Here is an 18920-nt window from a genome sequence, read left to right on the forward strand (position 1 = left end):
TTGTCATTGTTATTTCTACCTCTTCAAACATGTCAAGTAAAGAATCTTGGCAATGGGGGAAGCATTCAGTGGTGCCAATTACTGTGAATGACTTTGTGTCAAAGGTTTCATTGTCATCGCAGAATTCTATCCTGATAAGTTTGTCAAGCTGCTGAGCATAGACCACACTTCATCAACAATGAAATGAATTGTATCCATCCCTTTGTTAACATTAACATCCTCCAACTTTATCGGTAACCTGTCCAGCCTGTCATCTCTGAATTATTTGGAAGCTGTGAAAGCCCCGCTGTGTCCGCCTCACAGCATAAACAGATATGCACATGCATGTACCACAAGCTCTTTTTGGAAACTGTCTGTAGGTGAGAGGAACTTACAGCACATAGCACTTTCGTCACGTCACGTCCAAATGTGCATCGTGTTTAAGCAGCAGCAGCGGCAATCTGCACCGCCTCCCCTGACATTTCAGCTGATACAATCAGCGGTCTTCCGCTGATAGATGGATCTATGTGATAATTAGATTGGCCTGTTTTTTATCTCACGTCGTAATTACCCAGAAATCTAGTGTGTCCATGAGCGATGTGAACAAGCAAAGGGGATGTTTATCAACACAGATCTGACAGGCGCTTCCTTGCACACCGCTACAACTAGTGATTTACCCACTGATCATGGGTCTAACAACCTGTCAGCAACAGCAATTTTAACTCCTACCATCAACATTTTATCTCGTGTTAAGAGTGTTTATATATCTTAAGTCCTAGGAAATGTCAATTTTAAAAGCTCCCAAATTACAGTACTGGACCTACAGAACATTTTGTAACAGATGTGTGTTCTAATTTAACAAATAAGTACTAGAAGACTTTTAAGATACAACCCCTCCTGTGGACTATGTGGTTTAATATTGTAACGGAAGTGGTCTTAGTGGTGTAACTGACTGGTGAAGAGGTGTTGGAGAACACTATGTGTGCACATTTTACATTCAAAAGTAGCTTCATGCAATGATTTGCACTCATTTAGTATAAGCAATATGCTGAGAGTCAACCCATTTAAATTACACTCTTGCCTGTTATTTAAGTGGAAATGAATCTCTATCCACTTTGCAAGGCTTTATTAGCCTGTTACATATGAAAGCCTTTTGCTTACAGGTGATGTGTGTTGGCCGGTCTGGTTTGTCAGTGTAGTAAATGAGACACTTTATGCAGAGGATCCACATTCTACACATTGTTGGCTCCCTCTAATGGAAAAAAAATGCCAGTTTTCTTCATTTGCTTTTACTTTTTGAATTTATATTTGAATTTAAGACCATGAAGGCAAATTCTGTCCATCAATCAAAAAAAAAAGAGTATTTCCTTTACAGGATGAACATTATTTCATTAAACTTTATTTTTTTTTTAAACATGTTTCAGTTCCACTGAATGTAATATATAATGTACATAGCTTTCACTCACTCCTCATTCTGCAAACACAAACTGAATGCTACATATATAACTGTCTAACTTTTAAATGAGAGTTTTTTAAATGAGACATTTCATAAAAGTACATTCTGACATCAAAATAGATATAAGTGCTGTGCAAGGTCAAAGACTGCCTATTCATTTTTTTCTCCCAAATAGCCCTTAAGTATCAGTCGTGCATTTTAAGATTCAGGAAAAAAAGAAAACATATATTTAATTTTTCCAGTATGTACGATGGCCCTTTGCATTTATTAGCACTTTCATTTGTCCACACCTCCAAAGTTCAGTCCAAAAAGTTGCATTTTCTGCTTCTGTCAATCCAAGTAATTATAAACACATTCAGTGATGTTGAGGCCTGAACTCTCAGGTTGGTAACTCTATCATTCTGAGATTTGAAAATGTCCTTCATTCTGGGGCCATAGAGCTGAGTTGTCTTCTCACAGTGAAAGGATGGACTGTGGAGTGTCGTTTGATTTTCTCCTCTTGTGAGCTTTAAGTGCTGTTTATCTGATGGGGACAGTTCTGGTGGTCTACCATGGTTTGCATGATTGTTAAGCGTCCAGTTTTATCTAACTATTTTAATAATGTTTTGAACTCTGAAGTTTTGGAAACTCCTGTTTTTCCACTTATTTTCCTTTAACTTTCCTCCCGCCTGATGCAAGTGAAGGTCTAATCTTGTCAGTAATGTCTGTTAAAAGAGAAATAACTTTTACTTAATGGCTGTTTTGACAGCCAATGAAAGGTGATCTATGACTTTTACTTGATAATGTACATAAAAAGCAATAAAATAAAGTGCAGTAAAATAGCAGTAAAATAAACGGCATGCTAAGCTCAAGTTTATTGCACTACTGAGGGTATCAGAAGCGATACACTTACTAAAATATCTCCCCTATTAATTAAGAATACTTAAGTATGTAAAAAAACAACTAAAGCTTTGCTGAACCTGCATGGCATAGGATGCATGTGAAATTTGAGCGACAAAGGGTCACTCTTAGGGGATTGTATTGAGGTTGGTTCCGTGCTGGGGTCACTGGTAATAAGACACCAGCAAACTATGTGTAAGGCATGCTGACCTAAAGTTTATTGTACTACTGTGAGCTTAGTCCTGAGGTTTCATCTTGGTGCTGTGTTTCTTTTGGCCAGTGGTCTTAATGGTCTGAATACCACCACAAAGAAATATGGAATGAGAGCAATCTTGGAATGGTTTTCTAGCGGAAGCTGTTGGTGGAGCTCTGTGTGCTCTCCTCAACATAGGTACAGTTCATCTGGGGACAGCCAACAACTTTAGGACAATAGGTGAGCCTTTTGACGAGTCTTCGCGTGAAGAGTTTCAGCATCTCCCGCAGTGCCGAAGAGGAGAAGTAAAAGATAAAGGGGTCCATACAGGCGTTAAAGGTGCTGGTGAGCAGTGCGTACACTCTCCAGTCGGGATCGTACCACAAAATGAAACCCACCAAGTGGGAAACGCTGAAGGGCATGAAACAGACGATGAAGACGAGAAGAGTGCCAAGAGCGAGCCCGATCGCCCTGAAACGCTTCTTGGGACTGATATTAGGTAGTCGGGAGAGGATGAGGATGAAGTTGATGTAGCAGAAGCAGCAGATGATGAAAGGGACGCAGAAAAAAACCACAAACAGCTCCAGACGGACAGGCAAAAGGACCTTCAACTGTTCAGCACTGAAATCCACATAGCAGGTGTTCCGTTGCGAGAGAGCAACCACAGTACTGTTGGTGCGATCATAATACTGTGTGATGAAGATAATACTGCAGTGCGCCATAGAAATCACCGCGAACATGATGCTAGCTATCATGGCATTGCGGGGATGACGTTTGACTTTGTACCTGATGGGGAAGGCCACTCCGAGGTAGCGTTCCACGCTGATAGCCGTCAAGAGAAAAGCACTGTTGTAAATAGTGGCGAAGAAGAAGAAAATTGATAGTGTGCAGAAGAAGTAGCTCCTTTTCCATTCCCTTTCTACCGCCTCTTGAATGCGAAAGGGGAGGAAGAAGAGGAAGATCAGGTCTGAGATGGTGAGACTGAGGAGGAGCACATCAATGGGTTTGGCGTTCTGTCGTACTTTTCGAGCAAAGGTGTAGAAGGCCAGCAGGTTGGCAGGAAGGCCTGTAATCAGCGTGAAGCCATACACTACCAGGACCAGGATGCTCATTTGATTCGTCCACTCCATGGTGCTGTTTGTACGTGAATCAATCTGTAGAAACAAAAAAATGCATTGCATGGATATTGATAAAATAAAACGGTAGATTTCTTCATCAGGTTTCTTTGTATAGGTTATGGTTTTTTTTTTTTTCAATGAATTGACGGAACTTTTTTCTTGATTATGATGGTGTCATTCACTTTAATACATCTGATACTGTGCAACTTGCTGTGAAACTCACCTGCTCAGAACCTGGTTTACTTACAATACTATGTCAGAAAAAAGACAGTTACTGTTCCAGATTTCAAGTTCTAAAATGTGCTATTCGGTCATTCAGCATGCATATCCATGCTAAACAGATTGCAAAAAAAACATGCTTTGGAAGAGATTCCTCACAGCTTACTTCGTCTAGGTGATGGATGGGTCTCTATGCTCTCTCCACCGGGACGGCATTATAACAGGAGGAGCAAGAAAATAGTAAGAAAAGTGAGATCCCACAGGCTAATTAAAGGGGCAGTGATAATGACAGCTGCTTTGCGGCTTTGCGTTATATTCACACACGCATAACATCAGCTTTTACTTTCCTAGTTTTCATATGACTACATGTGATGCAAATATCCAGGTTCTTAGAAAATGCAACCCACTAGAAACTAGTTCATCCTACAGATATTTCATTGCCATCCAGATGCAGATTTTTCTCACTAAGATATTTTAACTGAAATCATAAAAAAGAATGCTTTGGTAAATTATATAACTATATATATATATACATATATATATATAATATATATATATATATATATATATATATATATATACATATATATATATATATAGGCCAGCCTATAAGACTCTTTATTACTTACTGAATGACAAGTCCCTGAATGACATCCCTGTTTCACACATTTCTTGTTACAGTTGGTAGCATTTATACCCTTTATTTTATTAAATAAAGCAATTTTGTCGCCCCCCAGTGTAGGGCTACAGTATAAATAATAAAAGAAACCAGAAAACACATTAATTGAAACATTTAATTGGTCTTACAAAAGCAACAAAAGCTGTAATAACACAAGTGCAATTACTCAATGGAGGGTCCTGTGAGCTCAGGCTGTATCTGTCAGATGGAAGTGTGGAAGTATACCTTGCAGTATCAGTGTTCATTACTCTTCCAAGTGAGAATGCTAGGCAAGGGTACATGACCACCAAGTGCACCAAAATGTAAACTGGTAAAAGTATTTTTATGTGCAGTTCTCTTTTCTTAAAATGATGACTTTGTTAGGATTTTGCCAAGTTAATATTAGCTAGCTCAGGATCTATACTGCTAGCATTATCACCATGTTTGCTAGCAGCTAGGGTTTTATTTACATCTTTACACTCTTAAAAGAAAGTGTACATTTTACTTGATTTTATACATGATTCTACATATCTGTAGAAATTTGAGTGAGAGTGTGCGAGTACTGAAATCATCTTAGGGTCTGACAGATAGAGTCTGTTGTTATGCTCTTAATGGATAGATGCAACATGAAACCAATAAAGCTATGAAACAAATTCTCCATGAAATTGTACTTATCTGTACATGGGATACAGATTTCATAGCATACTGCATAGCTTTGCACTGTTTAGACAGGAATGTCACTGCTATCAAAATAAGAGTCCTGTATTTTTACTCTTTAAATATAAAATGTTATTTAAAATGTAAAATAAATTATTTTACATGCTCCAAGGACATACAATTCAGGCAAAATAGTTGGCCTATTAAACATTATTTTAGGAACATTAGGCTGGAACTCTTTGGATCATGGATTTTTGGATCATGAAAGGGTTCTATGGTGTTGGATATGGTGCTATATAGAACTTTTTTTGAAAATGGTTCAATATAGATCCAAAAGGGTTCTTCTATTATTACAATTACAATATTATTACCATTATTACATTATTCTATTATTACTTGACATCATAACAATAACAGAACCTTTGAAGAAGAGCTTTTTAAGTGTGTAGGGTAAGACGTCAAGACTGTAAGTGAGGGATAGACGTGAATATATAGCTAGTTAAATTTTAAAAAACAAAAGTTGTTTTTTTATCATTAATGTAGCAAATGTGACAGGAAAAGTATCCCTGCCAAATCCCTGAACTGTGAGCTCTATTTTTGTTGCCAGCCAAAGTGCAAACTAACAGTGTAACGCTGGAGCAATACTAATTTGTTTGGTCGTGTCCATTTGCTATTTAAATGTTCAGTAAAGAACAATACCAGAGATATTTAGGAGAATTTTTAGAATACTTGGTAGGCCAGTAGTGTTTTGAGCTGGTTACTATCAGTACAAACTCACATATATAAGCACAAGAACATTCAGAGGAACTGTGAACATCCAAGTGTTTCTCAAGTGGTGTAACCCTGGTTTGCTGACTATTAATGAGTCTCGTACAGTGGATAGACTTTAGATGAATTTAAAGTTCCACCACATCCTTGTTTCTACACCTTGTGCACATTTTATCAGTTCCACTTACTATATAGGTGCACTTTGTAGTTCTACAATTCCAGACTATAGTTCATCTGTTTCTCTGCACACTTTGTTAGCCCCCTTTCACCCTGTTCTTCAGCGGTCAGGACCACAGGACCACCACAGAGCAGATATTATTTGGGTGGTGGGTCATTCTCAGCACTGCAGTAACACTGACAGGGTAGTGATGTGTCAGTGTGTGCTGCGTTTATGCAAGTGGATCAGACACTCCTTTCTTGTTGGTCCACCTTGTAGATGTGAGCAATCTGCAGCAAATGTGTTGCTGCACAGTTTGTGTTAGTCATCCTCTAGTCCTTCTGACTTTTTAAAAAGCTCAGTGTCACTGATGGACTGAGAATAGTCCACCAACCAGAAATATTCAGCCATCATGCAGGCACTGACAAAGGACTAGCACACAAACTGTGCAGCAACAGATGAGCTATTGTCTCTGACTTTACATCTACAAGGTGCACCAACAACCTGACCATTGAAGAACAGGGTGAAAGGGGGCTAACAAAGTATGCAGAGAAAAAGATTGACTACAGCCTGTAATTATACCACCAAGTGCACCCATATGGCAAGCGGAGCTGATAAAATGGACAATGCATGTAGAAACATGGAAGTGTTTTTATTGTGTATCATTTCTTGAGGCAGAATGACAATTTATATGTTAGTCCAGCTAGAAAAACAATCGGCAGCCAGCTAAGATATCACAAAAAAGAGATATTACCAAATAGTGTAAAGATATGTACTCAAATATGAAATGTGCAAATACTGATAAATGACTTGGCTGAGTTAAATTTCCTGTTTAAATATGTTTTTGTTATTAATTTGTATACATTAATTTGTCTGGTCCGCTTGTTTCTTAGTGTTTGATAGTGAAGTTTGATCAGTCATTTTTGCCACATTGCGGAATTTGCATAACTAGGCTGGATTTGACACAGTGACCTACTTTTAATGTGCGTCTGTTGTGCCCTACGATTGCAAGCTTTACTACACTCAAACTTTGTCGGGTGTAAATATTTCAATTAAATGAATCCTTCAGCATCTACTTCATGCATAACTAAAACTATGCAAATCTCAAGTATATGTGTATGAACACAACTGAAATATAGTCTATGATGCTGTACTAAAATTGATTTTTTCCATAAAAAAAGCTTAGCATGACATTAATAATACATTTAAATCAAGAAATCAATGGTTTATACAGTAAATTTTTGACAGTTACAGATGTAGAAGTGAAGATGTAAAGAGTCTTACCTATAGCCAGTCTGGGATGCTACTGGCTTAGATCTGATCACACTCACGCATTTTACTAATGCTGCAGTGACATATATACAAGGGTTCATGAAAGAAAAAAGTCTAGGTTCCCCTTTTCCTTGTCTGATGTTAATGTGCTGAATGCCTTTTAACTGTTTTCTATTCACTTGTGTTAACCAGCTAGTGTACATATACATCACAGTACTGCATTTTATGTAGAATTCATTACAAAAACACAACAGCTGTTTATGGTAATTTCATGCTACAGGACTATGTTAGTAAGATGATTGGCTAATGGAAAATGCTAATGCTACAGCATGTCCTAATAAGGTCATATAAGCTGCGTGTGGTTAGCTGCCTGGTGAAGAGGTGTTAGAGAACCGGATTTGACTGAGAATATAATTAGAACAGCAGTGTCTGAAGTTGTGAAGATGACTTCGTGAAATATGTACATACGTTACATTAGGCCTTGGCTACGTGGTCAGTGCACCTACCAATCTTGCAAAGTTTTTCTGTATTTATTCTCAAACATCCACATTTAAATACAGGATTATGGTCAAACTATTTTTAAACTAGTGTTATTTCGAATTAGACTCCAGTGGTGTGGTGTGGTTTTGAAAAAAACTGGAAGGGCCTTGCCACCTTTCTTCATTCTAACACACTGGCCCAGTGACCAGACTCTACTGCCTGGCCCTTTTCCTCTCTTCAGTAGCGCCCCTGCTGCTGTGCCTCTGGTCTTCCACAGTCTAGCTAAAGAAACCAGTGTTTCTCGAATCATACACAGAACTGTGGATGCATTGATATCACTTTTTGAAGACTGAGTATGTATATGTTTTTCAGTGCTTGCTCATACGGATACTGATACCATAACGAGTCACCCAAAATTTAGCATTTGTCTGTGTAAATGGGTGCAATAAAGCTTAACAATGAAATCATTCAAATCTAGCTGATTTTAAATGACATGGATTAGCTGTGTTAAATTACCTTGTAGTTGCACTGCAGTGGAGAAGAGCAAGTTTTGTTCCAAATCAGAAAAACGCTTCTGTGCAGCTATAAGTAAAGTACATTTTGATCCTCATTGGTTTCTTTCAACAACAGTATCTGTAGCACATCTGAGGCTAATGCATCTGAGGAGCTCTCATTTCAAGTTTTACGTCTTGTTGAAGTCCTTTGTTTGGCTTGTTGAGCTGTAGTTGTATGTGGTCTACAGACCAGTCATACACTGTGCAGTTTCAAGCCTATGATGTATTTTGCGCATACGGTACAAAAATGCTCGGTCCAATTGACATGCTATGTGAAAAGCAGCTCCTTCGGACAGCTCTGTCTACGAACGATTGTCAATTAAGCTGTTTCATTCAAAACACAGAACAAACACTGTGCACTGAAACTACATGGGTGGGATGACACAGTCTCTTTACAGCCTATTTTACAAAGACAATTTAAAAAAAAAAACAACATATTCACATTTACACCTCACTATTCTGTTCAGTCAAACAGAGTAAAGTCAGCACATACAGACTTTGGTACCACAAATATTGACTTTTTCCCTTCTTTTTTGCTTGCCTATGTGTCCACCCGTATTGGGGAGGTGGTTGTGATTGTGTTTATGTGTGTACCAATGTCAGTATCGATGCATCCCTGTCCATAACCATTGTGTATGCAAGTTCCTACATTCTAATGATGCACTAAAACCACTGAATACATGAAATCTTCAAAATAAGATCATGGATTTTCGTGAATTGACGTGCCAATTTCATAACAGCTAGAAGAATCAAAACACATCCAGCAGTAATAGGCCAGCCTGATAATGTGAAAGTACTATTGCATATAATAATAAAACCCTTTAGGGATGTTCACTAAAACTGGTCTTTGCTCTGTTTGAACATGAATGCAACATTACATTGGTGTACATGTGTTGATTTAAATGGATTTAAAATGAGCACCTCAGCTATTAGTATTATCAGCCATGTTTAGTAAAGCCTTGGGTACACTACACAACTTTTAAAGTCTTAACAGGTTATAAAAAGACTTATAAAAAAGGCATCTCACACCATCCGACTGGTTTTTGATGTTTTTTTGGGTGACTGAAATATTGGGGATCACACACTAAATGATTAGGGATCACACACTACTCAACGCTGAACCAAACAGAACTCACTGAACTCACGTGAACTTTTGCGTTCTCCCATTAAGGTGAAGCTGCTGCTGCTGATTTCCCTGCCGTTTGCGCTGACACAGTAAAGAAGCAGCAAGTAAACCTGTTTCAGGCTCATGGATTTAAAAATGTGATTAGTGTGGTATTTTTTAGAGTTTTTAAAATGTACATAAACTCGAGTGTGCCTTAAACTCAGCTCATCATAAAGCTTTGCTCCACACGTGAGTGACTTTTTGCCATTTTTCTTTGCATCAAATTCAATGCTTCTATATATGTTTCTCTATCTTTGTTATAATACAGCACAGAAATATGGTTCATTTCCCGAATGTGTAGAGTCGCCCTTTCTATTCCATCTTATCACGAGATTGTATGTGATTCACATCCGGCGTTATGAAGCCATGAAGAGGGGCTGAGATACCGGCCATCTGTCTCTAACTGTGTGTAATTGGTGGATTTGTGTGCCCGTCTACGTTCTGTGTGAAACTGACCAATGGACACTCAGGAAATCACTAAGGACTGAGCCATCATGCTGGAAACAATTCATTCTTTACTCAGTCCACATCGGAGGCACGTGAAATGGTGTGCAGAGAGTTTATAGCCGTTGAAGATGCTACAGCTACAAAGATAACAGAGCATTTTGATATGAAACATAGGAGTATTATGTTATACACAGGAGCCTTTAAGGGAAATTAAAAAGATATGCAAAAATTGAGAAAATGTCCTTCGACCACAGAGAGTTCCTCGATGGCTAAATGTGCTGTAAACCACAATCGCATGGGTGAAGTAACACAACATAAAGTGTGACATATGAAATCTGCTAGCGCATTAGCATTTCTTTAACTGATTTGGCCCAAAATCCATGGGGCAGGAAAAAAGCTGCCAGTTACAAAAACACTATAAATACAATTGTCACATACTCCCATGTTGGAGTATGTGCTCTTGACACATGGGTTTTGCTTCACCATGTTTCTCCCAGCTCCGCCCATCGCCTGATTCATATCAGGAGGATGTGATAAGTATGGTCACCACTATAGATGGTGTTGTGGTGGGTGAGCGGCCCGGATACTCCTAATTTATTACGCTTAGACATCAGGTCTCCATTCTCCAGTACTCTGAAATTTATTGAAACTAACACACATAAAAATATTTACACTGTTATATCAAACGAGGAAAAGTTTAAAACCAAAGCTGTATATATCTGACCTTTCAGTCAGAATCCGGCAGTCATTTCTCCAAACAGAACTAGTGCAATTCTGCTCAATTAGATCTGAAGCCATGAAGGTCTTTATAAATCACAAAGGAACTAACAGAGCTGGTTCATGAGGAGCCTGGCCACTTCCTATTTCCTTCGTTATATCAAAAACATGACTGCGAAACAGCAGAGGGCGCCCGCAAGCGAGTACTCAATGAATGTGAAGAAATGGAGCTAAACGGCAAAAAACTAATAGTTAAAATAGTTTCTAAACACCCAGAACTTTCCATTAATTTTAGGAAGGAGAAGGATGTATTTCACTAAAAGAGCAAAGAAAATCTACCTGTATGTTTCCTTTTTTCTAAAGCAAATGGGTTTTGGGCAGTACAATGCTAGCGTTACTTTGAGTGCGCTCAAAAATATAACAGTGGTGTTTAAATGTTTTATGCTGTTGTGTGTTCAGAATATGAATACATTCTTTTATCTTAAAAATGTTTAAGCATTTAAAAACTATGGTTTTGCTTAAACGCGCTATGTTAACCCATTTATTTTGGAGTCACTCGGGAGGGCCCTCTAGCGTTTGAGAAACCAGAAGACATTACAAAGTGGTAATTCTTCTCTCTACAAGTTCTCTGGAACAAAATCATCCATTGTCCCCTTTCCCTCTTAAACTGGTAGCGTTTCCTACATTGGATCTGGGTCATACTACTGTTCAGATCCAGGGGTGAAAACAAACAATACGTGTATATATTACATACATACAGACTATAGCCATTTCTCATCATATATACATGTGCACATTCAACACATGAACAGTGATAATCTAGCATTATTTAACATTGTGTTTTCTCTTTTACAGGTACCAGCAACCTGGATCCCACCTCACCTGGATCCCCCTGGTGAGTAGAAGCTTAAATTTATTCCATTGCCACAATAAAAGTCACCTTAATGTTCATGGAGGTAAGAGGTGTACTGCAGTTCTGGTGATGTGTTAGAGTATCCTAACATCATCACACAGGTCAACACGTCCTTAATTCTAGGCCTTTCTACTCCAGTACTACTGTAATACTGGAGCTGTTCAGCATGGATTTATCATAACTGTATTTTCTTTGAACTGAATCACTCATTTTCATGGATTCCTCACAATAAAACTCTCTTGCAAATGTATCCTGCCTCTCCCAGATTATTACAACATCGGTAGGAAACAAGTATTCAGACACTTTTGTTTTTATTATTTTATGTACTTACAGTGCATATATCCACACCACGTTTGCACACATAATATCTTTTGACATTGTGCTTTTATTTATAAAGAAAAAAGTATGTTCATAAATAAAAATAAATAAGTAAAAAATATGTTAGATTAACAGGGGAAAAAGTAGTCAGACACCACAAATTAATAACAGTAGTACTTTGCTGTAAAGCCATTTTAGACAATTTCAGCTTTGAGACCTCTAGAGTAATAAGTAATTCGCTTTTTGCAGCATTGTGGTTCAGTATAGGCCCATAAGTTTTCAAATGAAGTCAAGTCAGGAGATTGGCTAGGCCATGCCAGCAACTACCTGTTTTCGGACCAGTTTTGAGAATCTTTACACTGATCAACAAGCCATGGTCAGAACAGAAAACAGGCAAACAAACTGGTTTCACATTGGCAATGTAGTTAGACAAGGCTGTCCACTATCACCACACCTGTTCAACCTGTATGCAGAACATAAAATGAGAGAAGCAGGGCTGGAGGAAGAATATCAAGGATTTGGAATTGGTGGGAAATTTACATCAATAACCTTCAATATGTGGATGATACAACACTCATAGCAGACAGTGTGGAAGACATGAAGGTCCTTATAAGGAAGGTTGAAGAACAGAGTGAAAAGATGGAACTTCAGCTCAACACAAAGAAGACTAAGGTTATGACGACAGGAAAGACCACTAACTTTACCATTGATGGAGAAGATGTGGAAATAATGGACAGCTTTGGCCTACTCTGATAAATTTTTAACAACAGGGGATCCAGCACTCAAGAAATTTGACATAGATTAACGCTCAGCAGAACAAGGGACACATTCTGAGAAAAAACGATTCATTGGAAGAGACCAGCTACAAGATGGATGGATACAATCAAACTAATCATGAACCAGCCATTCAGAAGCCTGAAGAGCCAGATAGAAGACAAGATTTTCTGGAGATTTATATATTATATTTATATATTATATTTATATGGTTGCCAGGAGTCGGAAATGACGTGACAGCACTTAATGATAATAATCATAATAACAATAATAATTTTAATAATAATAATAATAATGATAATGATAATAATCGCAGAAACGGACTAATGCTGACACTTTGAATTAGACTCTTTAGCGGTTTATTCTTCAATAGTATTTAATTGTTACACACGGTAGATGTTATCAGGTAGGAATTTGACTGAAATTTGAGTTCATCTTAAAATATTACATGAACTAAAAATATATATCGTCAGAAATATTTTCTCTATGCTGCTCATTGTGCATGCAAAAAGGTAATATAAACAAGGATGTACAGAGATAGATCTTCACCACTCTTGGGCACCCCCGTTTTGACATAGTATCAGCACCTATGGAGATTTCCCCTCAGCAACTCTGGTCTGATCTGCAGATTCATGCATCACCTCATCACTGGAAATCCTGGTAATGAAGCACTGATTTATTCCAGAAAGCATCAAATTCCATAATGTGCATATTTTGAACCAAACAAATGGCAGGGGACCTGTTAAGAGCCACTAACAACCAGGTTATTGTAGAAAACAGAGTGTGGTATGTGCTTGTCCCCTGTGCCCCGACGTCGGCCACGAGAGCTGGCAGGAAGGCAGGGCCCGAACTCTTTAATTTGTCTCACATTTGACCTCAGCGGACAAGCCGGTGACCGGAGGCAGTGCCCAGGACGTGGGGCTCGGGACTCGCACATCGTCCCCCACTACCTGGATCTTATCCTCTCCCCACTGTCTTCGGGGGGGTTCATCTGGGCTCAGAGTTCGGACCCTGCCTTCCTGCCAGCTCTCGTGGCCATCATCGGGTCCCAGGGGACGGGCACGTGCCAACCAGAAATTTATGCCGGACACTGTGGAGCTCTTAAATAGAATTGGAATTCCAAAATTCATTGGTCAGTTGAGCTCTGACTGTATAGGGCTTTGGGATAGCAGGACAGTCTTTTGAGGAGTCCTTGTGTGCAGAGTTTTAGTGTCTCTCGAAGTGCTGAAGAGGAAAAATAGAAGATGAAGGGATCCAGGCTGGCATTAAAGGTGCTGGTAAGCAGTGCATACTCTCTCCAGTGGGGACTGTGCCACTCTATAAAACCCACCAAGTGTGACACGCTGTAGGGCATGAAGCAGATGGTGAAGACGAGTAGAGTAGCAAGAGCAAGCCCAATCGCCCTAAAACGCTTTTTGGGACTGATGTTAGATAGTCGGGAGAGGATGAGGATGAAGTTGATGTAGCAGAAGCAGCAGATGAGGAAAGGGATGCAGAAAAGTACTAGGAACAGTTCCAGGCGGACAGGCATGAGGACCTTCAACTGTTCTTTACTGAACTCTACATAGCAAGCATTTTGTGTGAGTTGTTCTTGAGTGGTGCTGTTGGTGGGGATCCAGTATTGCACGATGAAGACAACACTGCAATGTCCCATTGAAATCACCAAGAAAATGAAGCTAGTTATCACAGCATTGCGAGGATTCCGCTTGATTTTGTACTTGATAGGGAAGGCCACTCCGAGGTAGCGCTCCACACTGATAGCCGTCAAGATAAAGGTGTTGTTATAAATGGCAGTGAAGAAGATGAACATTGACATTGCACAAAAGAAGTGGGTGAAATTCCATTTCATGTCAGCTGCTTCTTTCATGTGGAAGGGGAGGAAGAAGAGGAAGATCAGGTCCGAGATGTTGAGACTGAGGAGGAGCACATCAATGGGTTTGGCGTCCCGCCTCACTTTTCGAACAAAGGTGTAGAAGGCCAACAGATTAGCAGGGAGGCCCATGATCAGCGTGATACTGTACACTGCCAGGACCAGGTCACTCATTTCCCTATTCCAATGCATGGTGCTGTTGTCAGTGTGTAATCTGTAGAAAGATTTTAACTACGTCACATTTAAGTAAAATAAAAATTCAAATGTATGCAAATCATTTGATTTCATTCTTCTAAATATGGACAAAAATGTTTCAATGTTTATGTATATTTCAAAAACTAAATTAATAGGGAAAAAGGATCCTAAATAACAGTAGTACTTTTTGGAAAACCATGTGTTTACAGTCGCAGCTTTGAGAAGACAGAAAGAACAGAAAGAAGTAATTAGGGTTCCCCAGGGTTATGAGGGTCCCTCTGATGGACTCACAATTTCAAAATCTTTCACACATTTTTAAAGAGATTAAAATCAGGAGATTAGTTAGGCCACGTAAACACCTTGGCCTTTTTGTAGAAACCAGTCTTGAGTTATTTTGGCTGCATGTTTGAGGTTGTTGTTTTGTTAAAACTACTTCCCAGATTCAGTTTCTTGTCTGTTGAGATTACATTATCTTCTGATATGTCCTGGTGCATCAGGCCGTTCATCACTCCAGTCATCCTTTAATGACATGTAATGCCCCAGTACCATTTGCAAAGAAGCAGCCCTATATCATGAGGCTCCCACCGCCATGCTTCACTGAGGGTGTAATGTTCTTAGTATCAAATACACAACCCTTTTTAACTTCCAAAACAGTGCCAAAGTGCAGAACAATTGCCTGTTGTCTGTTGCATATGCAGGAACGCCTGTGTTTGGAATGGGATATCCCATAAACTCATATAGCTATGAGGGTCAGGTGTCCACATATTTTTGGCATACTTATAACTGCAGTGTCATTCTGTAATAAATAAAAAATGCTGACATTCTGTATCAGAAGAACAATGAAGAAATGTCCTGCAGCTTTTTTGCAGATGTATACATGCAGACAGAGCAGTAGACATTATTCGGGGCAGAAATTCAGTTACATGGTTTTGTATTTGGTATGTTTCATTTTCATATTCAATATGTTATTATTTCTTAATCAGCAGTAGTAAGTTGAGAGTAATTCTACTTCTTATGTACAGTACTGTGTAAGTGATATGGGTTATAAGCACCCAAAAAAGCCTTTAAAAGGCAATTCATATGGGCAATAGGGATTTATTTGCTCAGTAAAACACTTATGTAACATACACTGGATAATGCACACTATATACTATATACCATACACTATTGGGATTAATTTAAAAAGCTATTTATCTAGGAAATCAGCATTTATTTGTTCAGTACAACACTGATACACTATACACTATATACTGTACACTATAAATACAAATTATGTTAATGCAATAAGATGTGAATAAGTAGTGACTTTTTTTCAAAAACAAAATTCTTGTTACTTTTTACTGTGTTTGATGGCATGTATTCTAATATATGGTGATTTTACAAGCAAAATCACACTCAAATGGCTTTAAATAATGTGTTAGCTGCCTAAGACTTTTGCACAGTACTGTACATCTTCCTTGCTCTACATTTCAGTTCAGTTCACGTTTTAGTCCAGTTCACTCAAAACTTTATTAAGTAAATAATATAATTTATCTGAATTAACTGAATTTGCGCATTGCTAAAACCTAGCACTATTTTTATTAACACACATTCATACAATTGAAGTATTACATTATTTATAGATCTAAGTCAAGATATTTGCTATTTACATAGAAATCATTCAGAAGTTATAGATACAAAAGTGAAGATGTGAGGATTTGAGTTCTTACCTATTGCCTGTCGATGATGCTAAGGGCTGATATTTGACTGCTCTTGTCTTAACAAAGCTACAGTGATATAAGTACAAGTGAGTTCAGAAAAAAAGAGACGTGGTTTTTCCCTTTACTTACCGAACAATAGAAATGTACTGAACACCTCATAGGGCACATGCTTTACTCAGTGTACAGTATATACCACCTACTGTAAAAGTTAATGCACAGCATGCCCTAATAAGGCAGTAAATGTTGACTGTGGTCGAGTGTGTCTGTTAAAGTCAATGCTCAGGAATGAGGAAACCTTAGTTCCTTTTTTCACTTATCAGATTACATTAAAGTGCCAAATGCCTTATAATTCTATTCTTAAGTTCACTAAGTAGTCTACATGTTAGCTGCCTGGTGTAGACATCCTAGAACCAGAAAGGGCCAAATGTAGTATTTGACGAAGGCTGGGAACAGATACAAGTCGAAAGTATGCGTACTGTGTGCACGGAAGTTGCGTTTTCTACCTTATACATGTTCATCTGAAGCCAATTTGTGCAACAAGTAAGAGAATTGCACAAAAAAATGGGTAGAGATACAGGAAGTGTGTGTGATTACATGTTCCATTCGTTTTACTAAGAACTGCCCTGTTCAGTGTAAAGATGTTGTAAAGATTACTCTTTAATATTTGTAACAGAACACTGTAGGAATGCAGAACCTCTAAACTATAGGGACACTGCGATTTTAATTGCTTTTCCATCCTATGAAGATTGGTTGTGTGTTTTCATTTTATATAATTAACACCTTACAGCTTGGTTAAAGCACTTCTACGACTTGGACAAAGCCCAGGGGTTCCAGTCTAAGTGGTCAACAGCACATCACATGCTAGCCGAGATGGTTAATCTCATGTTGACTCCTGACTCAGCTCAGAACTTGTAAAATTTCAACCTGAGAAAAAACAAACAAAACCGATTAAACTGGGTCTGGCAACTTTCATGCAGTAAATGAATAAAACCTTTTGTTTTCAACCTTACATGTGATAGGGGCAGTCGTGGGCTGGAGGTTAGGGAACCAGCCTTGTGATCGGAAGGTCGCCGTTTCAATTTCATGAGTCAACAGTACGTGACTAAAGTGCCCAAACCCCCAACTGCTCCCTGGGCACCCTGGATAGGGCTGCCAACCACTCCGGGCAAGTGTGCTCACTGCCCCCTAGTGTGTGTTTGTTCACTAGTGTGTATGTGGTGTTTCACTGCATGGATGGGTCAAAATGCAGAGGTGAAATTTCCCCATTGTGGGACTAATAAGTGTGAACTTACCTAACTGACTTTTCATGTCAGTTCAGTGGCATCAAGTTCAATACAGCTTCAAATAAAGAGCCATTCGTTTTAGAAAATCCTTTAGTCTGATATACTCAACAGAGCTCTTCATGCAGTAAATGTGGCACTCAAAGGAAAGAGGCAAAATGTCTCAAAACTGTTGGCTAGCATGAAGTTTGGATAGAAAGTATGGTAGCTAGTACACTACAGTGGTGCTTGAAAGTTTGTGAACCCTTTAGATTTTACTATATTTCTGCAAAAATTTGACCTAAAACTACATCTGATTTTGTCTTAGGAGTAGATAAAGAGAACCAAATTAAACAAATGAGACAAAAATATTAGACATGGTCATTTATTTATGGAGGATTTATGGTGTCTTGCCATTTTCCTTTAAAAAATGCCTTTTATAATTCACAGTTCATTGTTCCATCAATATTGGCAAGCCATGCTGGCCCAGATGCAGCAAAACAGGCCCAAACCATGATACCACCACCATGTTTCATAGACGGGATAAGGTTTTTATGCTGGAATGCAGTGTTTTCCTTTCTCCAAACAGATTGCTTCTCATTTAAACCAAAAAGATCTGTTTTGATCTCACCCGCCCACAAATCATTGTTCCAATAGCCTTCTGGCTTGTCCATGTCATCTTTAGCAAACTGCAAAGGGGCAGCAATGTTCTTTTTGGAGAGCAGTGGCTTTCTCCTTGCAACCCTGCCAAACACACCATTGTTGTTCCGTGTTTTCTTTACGATGGACTCATGAACATGAACATTAGCCACTGTGAGACGGGCCTTTAGTTGCTTAGAATTTACCCTGGGTTCCTTTGTTACCTTGCAGACTATTACACGCCTTGATCTTTGTTGGTCGACCACTCCTGGGGAGCATAACAATGGTCTTCCTTTAAAACTTGCCACAGTTTCAGATGGATTAGCTATTGCTATCTAACTAGATTGAAGGTTTTTCTATTATGAAAGACTGGTTATTAGAAGCCGTGTCAAACCTGACAGGTTTTTAGTCTGGTTTACTTTTGGATTATGTGGTGTCTGCAGCTAATAACGAGATTAAACTAAAATTCTCTACTAACATTGGAAATCGGACTTGCATGCAGCAGTGCCACCATTCCTATATATACACATCTC

The 18920-nt window shown here is 38.7% G+C and overlaps 2 protein-coding genes across 2 annotated transcripts; both read right to left on the reverse strand.

The window, feature by feature from the left end:
* Positions 1-2659: 2659 nt before the first annotated feature.
* Positions 2660-7553, reverse strand: LOC118798530 (free fatty acid receptor 2-like). The gene is made up of 2 exons (XM_036557912.1): positions 7369-7553; positions 2660-3661 (listed from the first exon to the last, which is right to left on the reverse strand). The coding sequence occupies exon 2, from the start codon at positions 3635-3637 to the stop codon at positions 2660-2662; it is 978 nt and encodes a 325-aa protein (XP_036413805.1). The 5' UTR covers positions 3638-3661; positions 7369-7553.
* A 6208-nt stretch (positions 7554-13761) lies between these two features.
* On the reverse strand, positions 13762-16608 carry LOC118798978 (free fatty acid receptor 3-like). The gene is made up of 2 exons (XM_036558633.1): positions 16499-16608; positions 13762-14808 (listed from the first exon to the last, which is right to left on the reverse strand). The coding sequence occupies exon 2, from the start codon at positions 14784-14786 to the stop codon at positions 13851-13853; it is 936 nt and encodes a 311-aa protein (XP_036414526.1). The 5' UTR covers positions 14787-14808; positions 16499-16608; the 3' UTR covers positions 13762-13850.
* Positions 16609-18920: the final 2312 nt, after the last annotated feature.

Source organism: Colossoma macropomum, unplaced genomic scaffold (assembly GCF_904425465.1).
Source record: "Colossoma macropomum unplaced genomic scaffold, Colossoma_macropomum, whole genome shotgun sequence".
Classification (NCBI taxonomy): Eukaryota; Metazoa; Chordata; class Actinopteri; order Characiformes; family Serrasalmidae; genus Colossoma; species Colossoma macropomum.

Excerpts from the sequence above, each read along its gene's own strand:
- LOC118798530 (XM_036557912.1), bottom strand. The coding sequence starts at position 3,637 with ATGGAGTGGACGAATCAAATGAGCATCCTGGTCCTGGTAGTGTATGGC.
- LOC118798978 (XM_036558633.1), bottom strand. The coding sequence starts at position 14,786 with ATGCATTGGAATAGGGAAATGAGTGACCTGGTCCTGGCAGTGTACAGT.